General features: G+C 40.6%; 1 protein-coding gene across 3 annotated transcripts in view; it reads left to right on the top strand.

The window, feature by feature from the left end:
* The first annotated feature begins 903 nt into the window (after positions 1 to 903).
* EXPH5 (exophilin 5) overlaps positions 904 to 15,552 on the top strand; it is an 89,666-nt gene continuing 75,017 nt past the window's right edge. For all 3 annotated transcript variants that reach the window (XM_050758679.1, XM_050758680.1, XM_050758678.1), the window contains exon 1: positions 904 to 1,233. In XM_050758679.1, the coding sequence (XP_050614636.1) occupies positions 1,046 to 1,233 (188 nt within the window). In that variant the 5' untranslated portion in view covers positions 904 to 1,045. The remainder of the gene's footprint in view (positions 1,234 to 15,552) is intronic.

Below are 15,552 nucleotides of genomic sequence, written 5' to 3'. Positions count from 1 at the left end.
TATTTTTGTGTAGGAAGTGAAGCCAAGATAAAAACATGTTTTCTGTAAAAGCCTTGATAATTTAAAAAAATGTATATATGTGAATATCTTTATAAATTTCCATTATTCTTCATTGTATTGTGGAACAACTGACTTTCTAGGAAAGCTATTTCCGTTGCTTCATAGGATTACCAGAGGATTAGGTATTTTTAAATGGCACGTGCATTACTTCTCTGAGTTTATTAAGATGGTAATAAAATCTTACAGAAAACTTCTAACAGGTGTTTTCTACCGTCCTTTGCTTCTGGGCTGTCTTCTCCTAAAATACCATAAACTGTTTTGTTTGTTTGTTTGTTTCTAAAGTCTGAGAATGACTTTTGTGGGACAGTGGAGGTGGGGGGTGTCTACGGGATGAGAAGCTTGGCAAATAATTCGTTTCCAAGGATACATAATTTCCGCCCTTCAGCCAGGTTCATCCACAGTCAGTAGTGTAATTGAGTTTAGTTCTTCCTGGTCTTTCAAACGAAGTAACCCTTTTGCCAGTTACAAACCCTACTTGCAATTCTATTTTCTATGGGCTCTTAATTATTGAAAGAGAGGATTAGTCATGAATCTCCTTCTTTTTCACTCCTTTGCTAGTCAAGCTCAAGTTCTGCGAGCAAACAGCAACAGCAAAAGCAAACACTTTGGCGCCAACACTTAGCCTTGCCTCACTTTAGAGGCAGAATTATATAGGCTTGTTTGCTTAACAACTCAGATAGGGGGCGGGGAGGGTGACGGGAGGGAACGAGGGAGGGATCGAAGGAGGGGACGAAGGAGGGGACGAGGGAGGGGACGAGGGAGGGGACGAGGGAGGGCCCGCCCCCCTTGGAACAGGATTGGTTCCCTCACTCCCTTTAGACGTTCACTTTGCATCTCGGTTGGACAGGTTGAGAAACATGTCATTAAGGTGTTGTCAATATGAGCCCTTTAGGTGTGGGCGTTCCCTAGGTTTGTGGTTTTAGACTTTCAAAGGGACGGACTTATTATTGGCTGTGGGATCAAGTTAGTGAAACTGGTCTTGTATATGTTGAAAAATGCCTTCCTAACAGGAGGCGCCAAGGAGCTTAAGTGTAACTCACACACAGTAAAGAAAATGACGAAAGTTCCTCCGGGGTTTGATTTCAGTTTCTTAAATGACGAAGAGGCCAGGAAGATCCTTCAGGTGCTGGAAAGAAATGAGGAGCTACGGAGGGCCGAGAAGGACAGGATCAGGTACAGAGCAAATTCATTTCTCTTGTGCTGGGCCTGGGTCCAGCAGGGGCCAGGGATCCGCGGGGAAGGCGCGGAGCTCGCGCGGGGCACCTGCCCGGGGGTGCTTCGGGCGGCTGCTGCGGAGGCTGCGGAGGCTGCGGGTCGGGAAGAGAAAACCGCGCCGAGTTGCCCTCTAAAGGACTTTGGGATGACTAGTTGGTACCCTCTCCATCCATACCAGACGGGCTCGGCTGCGGGTCTGGGGTCGCGCAGGGTGGGGGTCCGTGCGCTGCGGGGGCCGCGCAGCCACGCTGTGGTGTGCCGGGTGTCTGCTGGGCCATCGCGGGGCGTGGGCCGTTCCAGGCAATGAAATGCGGCGGGGGCGCGATCTGGAGCGGAATCCTGGCTGCTGCTCACTCCGCGGCCTGCGCGCACCCACGTGCTCCCACGGGTCCGACAGAACTTCCACCCTCGCCTAACACAGTTTTCCCTCGGCACCAGAGGCGAATCTCCCCACCCCACGGGGGCAGTCAGCGAAGCCTGGGAGAGCCGGCACCTCACGGGAGGCGAAAGGTCCCCACCCCAAGGGTAGGAACTCGAGGAATTTGTCAAATAGAGACTTATGTGGGCGAATGGGACTTGGACACACGGGGTTGGCTGGAATGGTTGGGTCTCCTTGTGCGTGGTGCCGTGGGGAGGGAGATTTTGCGAAATTTCATCCTTGACCTTACTATGCACTGTTGTAGGTGAGGGATTGGTTACTAAAGAATGAAATCCAGAGAAACAGATAATGACCTGGGATGTAAATTAACCAGTTTTTCTGCTGGGGAGTGTAAAGGGACTCTCGCCAATGTTGGAATATACCCATGTAAGTCTTTCTCTAGATAACTGTGGAAGGGAATTCAGGACATCGCTCTCAGGTCACACTGTGTGCCATTGATTGGAATTTAGCAAGTCGTTTTGTTTTATGATCAACTGCTTGCTAATGTGAGTTCCAGGTTCCCAATTATTTCTAGATATCCCCACCTGCCTGTCCCCCACAGCTGACAAAAGAAACCCTCCAAGGACTCTCTTCAAATTGGAAAATCTAGTTAGTCTTTATAGAAATAACTAGAATATACTAAGCCCCATGCCCTAACTTCACCCTTCTCCCCTAAACATGACTCTTTGGGGGATGAAGGAATATTTGAAGTTGGTGAATGTGGATTTCATACCATCAATCTCTGCCTTGAGAAAAAGTGGCTTTATCATTCCCCTCCCCTGAACAGTGTAGAAAGTGTGTCTTCATGAGAACAGTATGCCGCACCACACACCCCCACGTGCATGTACCTACTCATGTGCACATGCACCGCACACAGGCACACCCAACTCTCGGAAGAAGAACTTCTGAACTGCACGGAATTTCAATGCATACTCCAAAGGCACTAAGAAACTGCGGTTATTCTCAGTGTGTCTTACTGGAAGTGTTTCTTGTCTCTGAAGAGGATGGGGCTTCTTAAGTGATCCATTGTGTATTGGGGGAAATTGAGGGGAGAATTAGAAAATAAGGAGAGAAGCTTTCATTTAAGATGTTATCTTGGCTTTTTATTTTTGACCTGATGCTTGCCTTTGTTGTGTTTTCTCTATTGCAACTCATGACGCCCACTTCGGTTGACTTTAGAGGCAACTGGATCTCCACATAGATCTATTCAAAGCACATGTATCTACACAAAGCCATTGGGCTGGGCATTAGAAGGAAAATCAAAACACACTTTCTAATTTCATGGCACTCATATCCTAATGGAAGCATCAACAGAAAAAGCCATAATGCTAAGACAAAATCAATACTGTATTATACTAATTATTAAAAATATTTAATTGCCCAAACAATTTGAAAAATGTCACCATTAAAATACAAAAATCATTTAAGGAAAGTAGATGTGTGGACCAAATACCCAAGGCAATGATTTCTAGTACTGTCTTTTCCTTTGATTAATTCCCCACTTCCACTATCAAATACCCGTGTCTGGCTTGCGGTCTCCATGGGATTGTTCTGCTTACCCACTTCAGGCTCATATGTATTAATTTCAGTAGCAGATATTGGCATTCAGAAAGTTCCTGAGACAACATGTCAACTTGGCTGCCTCTTCTGCTCATTTTCTTGATACGTGTGATCATATTTTCCAAATCAAAAATCAGGACACATGACTTACAACTCAAGAGTATAATTTCATTCTGTTCTGGCTTGGCATATAGGAACAACAACAAAAAAGAAATGCTTCGACAGGCCTGTCTGAGAGACTCAGGGAAGCCTTTTTACTATATTGAGAAAGAGCTTCAAGACCTCTTGACTAGAACAATAAGGGTCCAAATGGGGAAGTTTAGAAAGTTAGCAGGTTGGGGAATGGCTGATGAGTTCATTCATATCTATGATAGGCTTGAGGTATCTACAAGACAACTAAGAAGAAATACAGGTACCCTATAGTTAGCAATATAGAACTACAGTGTTGGGGCTGGGCCCGGTGGCTCATGCCTGTAATCTCAGTGCTTTGGGAGACTGAGGCAAAAGGATCGCTTGAGGCCAAGAGTTTGAGACCAGCCTGGCCAACACAGCCAGACCCTGTCTCTACAACAAAAATTAAAAATAAATTTAGCCTGACATTGCTGCACATACTTGTAGTCCTAGCTACTCAGGAGGCTGAGGTGGGAGGATCCCTTGAGCCCAAGAGTTCAAGGCTGCAGTGAGCTATGATCGTTCCACTCCAACCACAGTGACACAGTGGAGACTCTGTCTTTAAAAATAAAATAAATAAAATAATTAAAAAAAAAAAACAAAGAACTACAGTGTCATGCAGGGCCAGAGATATTCTGAGATGGATGTGAGGGTAGTTGAGTTCATCATGCAGAAGGCAGCAGCCTCACCCACAGAGAAATCCCTGAACACATAGAACTTTTTCCTGATCTGTCTCATCTGTACCAGACCTCTATGGTTCCAACTTACCAGGAAAGTATTTGCATTAAATATAATAGTTAATGTTCTAATATATAGTTTATTCAAATTTTTAAGAAAAACACCAAGATTCAAACTGATAAATAGGCAAAAGATAGAAATAAATCATTCACACCAGAAGATATCCAAACAGTAAACATAACAGATGGGAAAATGTCCACCCTCACAGTAGTAAATGAAAATTGAAGTAACCTTGAGATAGCATGCTGCCCCTTTAAAAATAACAGAAAAAAAAGTCTGTGAGGGTTAGAATGAAATTGATAGATTCTTCACATTGTTAGTGACATTGTAAGTTGGGTTACAAGCCTTTTGGTGAGCATTATGGCAATATCTATCAAGATATGTCTTATGCTTGACCCAATGGGCCAATTCTTGAATATTTCTCATTAGTAGGAGATTAAGCTGGAGGAGATGGCCACACCAATATATATTAAGTGCTGCCTTTTTATGTAATAATAGTAATTATTGTGGTAATAATGACAGCTAACATTTATTAGGCCCTTACTGTATACTAGACACTGTACTAAACATGTTATACAGATTTAATTAATCCTCTCAATAACCTCATCAGGTATACACTTTAATTCTCATTTCACAGAGAAGGAAACAATTGAAAAAGATTGAGTATTTTGTCCAACTTAAGCAGCAAAGCCAGAATTTAAAATCCAGATCTATCTCAAAACTACTTTACCCATCAAGATTGGATAATCCTCACAACCATTTCTTGGGGTATTATTAATGGCTTTTTAAAGAAGAAAAACTGAAATTTAGCAATGTTAAGGAACTTGCCTAAGGTCACACAGCTCATAAATGTCAGAGACAGAATTTGAACCTAAATGTATCTGGCATCAGAACCAGATGTTACAGTGCCTGGTGTCATCAAGTTTTTAAATGGCATGTCTAGATTTAGATCATTTTTTGCTCTGTGGCAAGATTGCAGCCCGGGAGGGTTTTCCAGAATTTAGTTATTTCTGATTGATTTACAGTAATATCCTTGAGCTGTGGCACAGTTCTGAACGGGACTGTATATGTCAAAGTCATGAAGTGTTCTATAGCTGGTGGCAGCTGCCACATCAGGCAGACATTAAAAGCCAGATACACAAGCCTCCTGCCTCCCCTACACATTCTGCCTGCCCCCTCCTCTCCCAGCCTGTGAAATCTGCCTCTGGCTAAGGGGCAGAGTTTCTAGAGACATTGGATGTCTACTGATTGGGCTTTTACTGTGTGCCGGACACTGGGTTGGCCCTGAGAATACAGTGGAAAATAAAACACAGATTCTGCCCCAAATGACATCAGTCTACGAAAGGTTTCCATTGGTGATAGAATGTGTCAGATGAAGTGTTCATATAACTGTAGCTCATCCTTAAGCAGTCCTATGTGGCCTGGAAAAGGGACAACAAGAACAATGCCTGGAAGTCACAAGTGTGCTCAAGAGGCTTGAGCAAGTTCTGATACATAACAAGGTATCAGATTAACACACTGCGGATCTCTGAGCTGTCTGCACTTTCCAGTGGCATCCAATTTAGTTAATTGCTTTTAACTGAAGGAGAACTTTCTCTCAGATACATTCTCCTGTCTAGTTACTCCCGTGGATTTGTCCCCATAGGCAACACACACAGAACTACTATAATAATATCGTTCCGTATCCCAATGCCAAGGAGCAGGGTTTTTTTTTAAGCTTAGTGATATTATCACTCCTTTAGCTTATACAGTCTTTCATATTTGTTTTTTTATCCTCATCCTCAACCTGATAAAGCAAATACTATTATCTTCTTTTTCAAAAGCTAATAAAACAACTGTAATAATAGCTAACATTTGTTGAGTACTGACCCATGCAAGCTCTTTGTGTGCACTATCTCATTTAATTCGTACAACAACTGATGAGTTCAGGGATATCTTTATCTCCATTCGACAGAGGAAGCTTAGAGAGGATAAAGGGAGTGTCCGATCTGGGAACTCCATCTGTACATAATCACTGTGCCGTGCTGCCTCCTACAGTACCAAAAAGTTGAAGCAGCTTTCCCTCACCTGGCACATCTAGCTCATAACAGAACCAAGACTGGCATCTATCCACTTTAAAACTCTTGCTATTTTATCTCCACTCACCATAAAAAGAAAAAACACACAATTCTAGGTAGTCAAATGCCCAGCTAAAAGTTGGAGATGTTATTACTAAGGAAAATGGCATAATGGATATGGGAGGATAACTAGTACCATCTGCTTATATAGAAAAATTGCTGGCAACCGTTTACGTTAAAAAATGCATATATGCGTTCTGTAAGGACGGACTTTATACTGTTAAAATGATTATCTTTGGGGAATGACATTTAAAGGGACTTTCACCCTTTTACTACTGTTTTATTTTTGAGTTATCATATGTTATTTAAAATAGGCCAGGCACTGTGGCCTGTAATCCCAGCACTTTGGGAGGCCGAGGTGGGTGGATCGACTGAGGTCAGGAGTTCAAGACCAGCCTAGCCAACACGGTGAAACCCCATCTTTACTAAAAATACAAAAATTAGCCTGGCGTGGTGGCTGGCACCTGTAAGCCCAGCTACCTCGGAGGCTGAGAGAGAAGAATCGCTTGAACTCGGGAGGTGGAGGTTGCGGTGAGCCAAGACTGCGCCGTTGTACTCCAGCTTGGGTAACGAGCAAAACTCTGTCTCAAAATAAATAAATAAATAGAACTGTTTCTTTGGATAATAAATATGGAATGTTTGACTATTTTTTACTTTCATACATGTTTTTTTATGAAGGTAAAATAGTTTTTAAAAATGTCTTTTAAAAAATAAATAACTTTTACTGGTAAATTTCTTTTTTAAAATGTCTAAATGTTTTTCTGCCCTTGTCCTTTTCTTTACAATGTTAATGTGTGAACAGGTAAGTTGGTATATGGTAAGTTGTACATCAACCTTGATTCCTTGTGGTCAAGGATTATTTCAGGGATGGAGAGCCTCACACACTTAGGTACTCAATACCTAGTCAAATGGAACTTAACTTACTGCTATAGGAAATACAAACTAAGGGAAAGAAAGATCTGAGGAAACCAGGTGAAGGGCGAAAGAAGCTCAGGTGAAGGTTAGTCAGAAAATACTTTCATTCCTCATTAGCACAGATGGTCTTAAACCTAAGAACCACATGAAGGTCAAAAGGAGGTCAGGTTAGGTTCAGTAAGAAAATGCTTTCCTTCCCGGTTAGCATAGCAGTGTCTTAAAACTGAGAAGAAGGTGGCTAAGAACTAAGGAGGGCTAGCTAGGGCATGATCTGTCATAAACGTGGGTGGATTCTCTCCTTCACCTTCATTCAGGTCGGTTTTTCTGTAGTGAGTTATTCCCCAGGCTGTGAGATTTGAGAGCTATAGGCTCATCGCCCTCTCCTTCTCAGGATGTTTCTTTATTGACATTGCCAATGGCCCTATTAAAAGGCCATACTTCAAATATTAACAGATCACAGGAGCCAGCTTCCTCATTCCATGGTGTGTTAGGCTTTCTAGATGAAAGAGGAAATGGGAGATGACAGTGACCAAATTCCCTGCACCCCAACATAGACTTGTGTTTTTTTATATTGATCAAGCTTGCCTTGGTTTTAACTTTGAGACGATGCATTTAACAGCAATTGAGGGAGGAAAGGGGTGGGGGAGGGAGTAACTTATCCTGGCAACCACTATTTTGTTCTTCATCACTACAGTTTTATTTTTTAAAGAACGTTATATAAATGGAAGCACAGAATACATAACCTTTTGAGAATGGCTTCTTTAACTCAGTAAAATGAGGGTCACACAGGTTGTTGTATGTATAAATGATTCATTCTCGTCAGGCAAGTTCGCTCACGCCTGTAATCCCAGCACTTCGGGAGGCCGAGGTAGGAGGTTTCGCCATGCTGGCCAGGTCGAGACTAGCCTGGCCAACATGGCAAAACTCTGTCTCTACTAAAAATACAAAAATTAGCCAGGCATGGTGGCGCGCATCTGTGGTCCCAGCTACTCGGGAAGCTGAGGCAAGAGAATCACTTCAGCCCAGGAGGTGGAGGTTGCAGTGAACCAAGATTGTGCCACTGCACTCCAGTCTGGGTGACAGAGCAAGACTTCATCTCAAAATAAATAAATGAACAAATAAATAAATAATTCATTCCTTTATATTGCTGAGTAGTATTTAGTATTTCATTACATAGATTACTACAGTTCGTTTATCCTTTCACCCACCGAAGAACACTTGTATTGTTTACACATTTTAATGATAATGAATAATGCTGCTATCAACATCCGTGTGCAGGCTTTTGTGTAAACATGATTTTTATTAGTAGTGGAACTGCTGGATCATATTCTTGAATTTGCAAGAAACTGCCAAACTGTTTTCTCCACAGCTGTACCATTCTGCATTCCTACCAACAGTATATGAGTTCCAATCTCTGTCTTTGTCATTCAGGCTACTACAACAAAATACCTTAGACAAGGTAATTTATAAACAGCAGAAATCTATTGCTCATAGTTCTAGACCCTGGGAAATCCAAGATCAAGGCACTGGTAGATTCTGTGTTTGGTGAAGTCCCCCTCCTCATAGAGGGTGCCTTCTCTGTGTCCTCACATGGTAGAAGGGGCAAAAAGGCTTTTTCTCAGGCCTCGTGTAAAAGGGCACTGATCCAGTCATGAGAGAGGAGCCCTTTCAACCTAATCACCTCCCAAGGGCCCCATCCCTTACTACCATCACCTTGAGGGGTAGGGTTCAACATGTGAATTTTGGGGGGACACATACTTTCAGAGAAGAGCACAGTAGTTCTTCAGTCTTGCCAGCATTTGGTATTTTCAATTTTTTTTTTTATTTTAACCATTCTAATAGGTATCTCCTCATGGATCTCCTCATGTTTCAATTTGCATTTCCCTAGTGACTAATGATGGTAAACATCTTTTTAAGTGCTTACTTGCCTTCCATATATTCTCTTTGGTGAAGTATCTGTTAAAGTCTTTTGAAGAGTTTTTAATTGGGTTATTTGTTTTCTGATTGATGAATTTTGAGAATTCTTTGTATATTCTAGACACAGGTCTCCTGTTGAACACCAAGTTTGTAAACATTTTCTTCCCATCTGTAGCTTGTCTGAACTTTCTTCCTGTGTCTTTTGCAGAGTACAAGTTACCCAGTTTGATGAAATCCAACGTATCAAACTTTTTTCTTTTATGAATCATGCTTTTCGTAGCATTCTAAGAATACTCTGCCTCAGCCCAGATTACAGACATTTTCTCCTATGATTTCTTTTTGAAGTTTTATAGTCTTATGTCTTACACTGACACATTTTGAAATAAGATTTATGTAGAGTGTGAGGCTTAGATTGAGGCTTATTTTTGCATATTAATGCCCAATTATCCCAACACCATTGTTGAAAGACTGTCCTTCATTAAATTGCCTTTGCACCTTTGTAAAAAATTTGCTATATTTTTGGAGTCCCTTTCTGGATCTGCTCTTTTCCATTGATCTCTATGTCTTTTCCTTCACAAATACTATGGTATCTTGATTACTGTGGCTTTATAGTAGGTCTTAACATCAAGCAGTATGCGTCCTCCATTTTTTTTGTTTTTTTGTTTTGTTTTGTTTTTGTTTTTGTTCTTTTGAGACAGGGTCTCTCTTTTTCACCCAAGCTGGAGTGCAGTGGCACAATCTCGGCTCAATGCAACCTCTACCTCCTGGGTTCAAACTATTCTCATGCCTTAACCTCCTGAGTAGTTGGGATTACAGGCGTGTGCCACCACACCTAGCTAATTTTTTTATTTTTATTTTTAGTAGAGACAAGGTTTCGCCATGTTGGCCAGGCTGGTGTCAAACTCCTGACCTCAGGTGATCGTGCCCATCTTGGTCTCCCAAAGTGCTGGGATTACAGGCGTGAGCCACTATGCCCAGTCAGAATGAATTATTTACACATACAACAACCGTGTGACTCTCAAAGGTGTTTTACTGAGTTAAAGAAGCCATTCAATTTATTCTTTGTTTTTAAAACTATTTTGTCTATATCGTTCCTTTGCTTTTCCATATAAATTTTTACATTTAAATTTAAAATTGTTCATTGCTAGTATAGAGAAACACAATTGATGTTTGGTATTGATCTTGTACCCTACCACTTAGCTAAGCTTACTTATTGGCTCTAGGATGTTCTTTTTTGGGGGGGAGTTTTTTTTGGTGATTCTCTACATGGCCAATCATGTTACCTGTAAATGGAGATGGTTTTATTTCTTCCTTTCCAATACGTATGCCTTTTATTTCTTTTTCTTGCCTAATATTGACTGGGACTTCAAGCATGATGTTGAACAGGAGTATTGAGATTGTACTTCCTTGCTTTGTTGCTGAGCACTGCCTTTCACTATGAATTATGATGTTAGCTATGATTTTTTTTGTAGATGACTATTTTATTTTGTTGTTGTTGTTAATTTTTTTTTTTTTTTTTTTTTTTTTTAATAGAGACGGGGTTTTGCTATGTTGGCCATAGTAGTTTCTATCTCCTGGGCTCAAGTGATCCACCCGCCTCGGCCTCCCAAAGTGTTGGGATTACAGGCATAAGCCACCATGCCCAGCCTGTAGATGACTTTTATCTGGTTCTGTTTCTTGCTTGCTGAGAGTTTTTATCATGAACGTATCTTTAATTTTATTAAATGCTTTTTCTGCATCAACTTATATGACCATGTGGCTTTTTCTTCTATAGACTATTGATATACTTATTTATTTTATTATTATTTTTTTGAGACGGAGTCTCACTCTGTCACCCAGGCTGGAGTGCAGTGGCACAATCTCGGCTCATTGCACTTGGGTTCACGCCATTCTCCTGCCTCAGCCTCCCAAGTAGTTGGGACTATAGGCGCCCGCCACCACACCCGGCTAATTTTTTGTATTTTTAGTAGAGACGGGGTTTCACCGTGTTAGCCAGGATGGTTTCCATCTCCTGATCTCGTGATCTGCCCGCCTCAGCCTCCCAAAGTGCTGGGATCACAGGTGTGAGCCACTGCGCCCGACGATATACTTATTAACAGTAATTGATTTGGCCGGGCGCGGTGGCTCAAGCCTGTAATCCCAGCACTTTGGGAGGCCGAGACGGGCGGATCACGAGGTCAGGAGATCGAGACCATCCTGGCTAACACCGTGAAACCCCGTCTCTACTAAAAATACGGAAAAACTAGCCGGGCGAGGTGGCGGGCGCCTGTAGTCCCAGCTACTCCGGAGGCTGAGGCAGGAGAATGGCGTGAACCCGGGAGGCGGAGCTTGCAGTGAGCTGAGATCCGGCCACTGCACTCCAGCCCGGGCTACAGAGCAAGACTCCGTCTCAAAAAAAAAAAAAAAAAAAAAAAAAAAAAACAGTAATTGATTTTAGAATATCAAACCAGCCTTACTGTTGTGGGTTGAACTGTCCTCCAAAAAATTTAAAAAAAAAAAAAGGAAAAAAAACTATGTTAGAGTCCTAATTGCCAATACTCAGAATGTGATCTTACTTAGAAATAGCGTCTTTACAGAGATAATCAAGTTAAAATGAGGTGATTAGGATGGGCCCTATTCTAATATGAATGATGTGCTTATACAAAGTGGAAAATTTGGACGCAAAGACAGACAAGCATGCAGGGAGAATGCTTTGTGCAGACAGGAGTTAGGCTGCCACAAGGCAAGGAACTACTTCAGAAGCTAGGAGAGACGCCTGGAACAAACCCTTCCTTAGTGCCCCCAGAGGGAGCATGGCCCTGCCAGCACCTTGATCTCTAGCCTCCAGGACTGTGACACGTGTCGTGCAAGTCGCTCAATGTGCCGTACTTTATTATGGTAGCCCAAGAAAACGAATCCACTTATATTCTCAAGAAAATCCCACTTGGTCATCATGTGCTATTGTTTTTATATGATTTCACTACATTTGCTAATATTGAGGGTTTTTAAAAATCTGGGTTCATGAGAGATACTGATATATAGTTTTCTGGGTTTTTATCCTTTTTCTTTTTTTTTTTTCTTTGGAACAGGGTCTCATTCTGTCACCCAGGCTGGAGTGCAGTGGCGTGATCTCAGCCCACTGCAACCTCCACCTTCCAGACCTGAGTAATCCTCCCACCCCAGCCTCCCTAAGTAGCTGGGACTACAGGCATGTGCCACCACGCCCAGCTAACTATTTTGTATTTTTAGTGGAGACAGGGTTTCACCACGTTGTCCAGGCTGATCTTGAATTCTTGGGTTCAAGCGATTCCCCTGCCTCAGCCTCTCAAAGTGTAATCCCAAAGTGCTGGGATTACAGCCATAAGCCACCATGCTCAGCCTTTATACTATTTTGTGTGGTTTTGGTGTCAGTAATTCTAGCCTTATAAAATGACTTAGGAAATGTTTTCTATTTTCTGGAAGAGATTATATAGCCTTGGCATTGCTTCTTCCTTAAACATTTGGTAAAATGAAACAATGAAACCATCTGGAATGGGAAGTTTCTTTTTTGAAAGGTTTTAAACTATGAATTCAATTTCTTTGACAGATATAGAGCTTTTTCAGCTATTTCATCATGAGTGAGTTTGACAGTGTGTGTTTTTTGAGAAATTGATCTATTCTAAGTTGTCAGGTTTATATGCATAAAGTTATTTATAATATTCATTTATTATCCTCTTAATGTCTGAAGATTATGTAGGAATAGCCCCTCTTTCATTCCTGATATTGATAATTTGTGTCCTTTTCCTATTTTTCTTTTTTAGTCACAATAAAAGTTTATCAAATTTATTGATCTTTTCAAAGGACCTGCTTTTTGTCTTACTTTGATTTTTCTTTATTGTTTTTCTGTTTCAATTTAATTGTTTTCTGCTCTGATACCATTGCCTGCTTTATGTTTATTTTGCTATTTTTTTCTCATTTCTTACGGTGAAAACTTAGATTATTGATTGAAGACCTTTCTTCTCTTCTAGTATAAGCATTTTTTGGTTTTTACATTATTTTAATTTTAATTAACAAATAATAATTGTACATATTCATGAAGTATATGTTGATCTTTTGATACGTATAATAGATGGTGATTAGATCTGGATAACTAGCATATTCATAATCTCAAACATTTATCATTTCCTTGTGTTGGGGGCATTCAATATCCTCTCTTCTAGCTATTTGAAACTATATATATGTATGTGTATATATATACGTATATACATATATATATACATATATATATATATATATATTTTTTTTTTTAAGATAGAATCTTGCTCTGTTGCCCAGGCTGGAGTGCAGTGGCACAATCTGGGCTCACTGCAACCTCCACCTCCTGGCCTCAAGCAATCCTTCTACCTCAGCCTCCCTAGTAGCTGGGACTACAGGCACTCACCACCACGCCTGGCTAATTGTTCTATTTTTTGTAAAGACAAGGTTTCGCCATGTTGCCTAGGCTCTCAAACTCCTGAGCTCAAGTGATCTACCTGCCTCAGCCTCCCAAAGTGCTGGGATGACAGGCATGAGCTACCATGCCCAGCCATATTAATGTTTTTAAATACCTATAGTAATCCTACAGTGCTATAGAACAGTAAAACTTATTCCTCCTGTCTAGCTGGAATTTTATATCCTTCAACAAATCTCTCCCTCTCCTTCCTTTCCCCATTCCCAGCCTCTAATATCTTCTGTTCTACTTTTTACTTCTATGACGTCAACTCTTTTTAGCCTCCACTTATGAGTGAGAATGTGTGGTGTTTAACTTTGTGTTCTTGGTTTATTTCACTTAACATGTATACATGTATATACACACATATATGTATATATTATATACATATATACACGTATATATCTATGTACACCTATATAATAATATATACATATGTGTGTATATTATATGTATATATTATATATATACAGATATGTTATATATATATAATTTTTTGAGACAGTCTCACTCTGTCATCCAGGCAGGAGTGTTGTGGTGAGATCTCAGCTCACTGCAACCTCCACCTCCTGGGTTCAAGCAATTCTCATGCCTCAGCCTCCTGGGTAGCTGGGATTACAGGTGTATGCCACCACGCCCATCTAATTTTTATATTTTTGGTAGAGATGGGATTTCACCATGTTGGCCACGATGGTCTTGAACTCCTGACCTCAGGTGGCCTTGGCTTCCCAAAGTGCTGGAATTATAGGCATGAGCCACCTTGCCCTGCCTGCTGCTTGTATTTTGAAGCTTTGTTGTTAAGTGCATTTATATTTAGGATTGATATGTCTTCTTGGTTAATTGACACTCATCATTATGTAATGTTCCTCTTTATACCTTGTAATATGCTTTGCTTTGAGGTCTACTTTGTCTGGTATTAGTATAACTATTCCATCTTTCTTTTGATTAGCATTTGCATGAAACACTTTTTCTCATCATTTTTACTTTTAACATACCTATATTACTATATATACCTATATTACTTATTTGAATTTAACTTATGGTAGGCTGCATTTAGTTGGGTCATTTTAAAAATTCATTCTGAGTGGGGCCCAGTGGATCATGCCTGTATTTCCAGCACTCTGGGAGGCTGAGGCAGGCTGATCACTTGAGGTCAGGAGTTCAAGACCAGCCTGGGGAACATGGTGAAACCCTGTCTCCACCAAAAAATACAAAAATTAGCCAGGCATGGTATCAGGTGCCTGTATCCCCAGCTATCGGGAGGCTGAGGCAAGAGAATTGCTTCAACCCAGGAGGCGGAGGTTGCAGTGAGCCAAGATCATGCCACCATACTCCAGCCTGGTCAACAGAGCCAGACTCCATTTAAAAAAAAAAAAAAAAAAATTATTCTGATAATTTCCACCTGTTTCATGTGTTTATTTGAATCACTTTTATTTAATGTAATTATTGATATGTTTGGGGTTAAATCTACCATTTTATTTGTTTTCTGTTTGTTTCCTCTTTTTCCATTATACTCTCTCTCCCTTTTCTGCCTTCTTTTTGGTTATTTGCAACATTTTCAATATTCTATTTTAATATACGTATTGTAATTTTTATTATCTAAACTTCTCTCTTTTTTGTGGTTATGCTAAGGATACGTACATATCTCTTCATAGGCTACTTAGAATCACTATTTTACCCTTTAAGTGAAATGTAGAAGACTTACCACCACATAAGCCACTTTCCCTCTCTGCTTTATATTGTAGTTGTTTTATGTGTTAGAACTACATACATTGAAAAATCCCATCAAATAATGTTACAATTTTTGCTTTTAATCATCAGACATATTTTAAAGAACTCAAGAAGAGAGCAGTCTATTATATTTACTCAGTTTTACCATTTCTATTGCTCTTTTTCCATTCCAGATGATCCAAGTTTCCTTCTGGTATAATTTCCCCTCCATCTGAAGAACTTCCTTTAGCAATTATTTTATACCAAGTCTGCTGGCAATAAAG

The sequence above is a fragment of the Macaca thibetana genome, chromosome 14 (assembly GCF_024542745.1).
Source record: "Macaca thibetana thibetana isolate TM-01 chromosome 14, ASM2454274v1, whole genome shotgun sequence".
In the NCBI taxonomy this organism is placed as follows: Eukaryota; Metazoa; Chordata; class Mammalia; order Primates; family Cercopithecidae; genus Macaca; species Macaca thibetana.
Note: the sequence above shows the minus strand (reverse complement) of the source record. Positions and strands in the feature narration are given on the sequence as shown.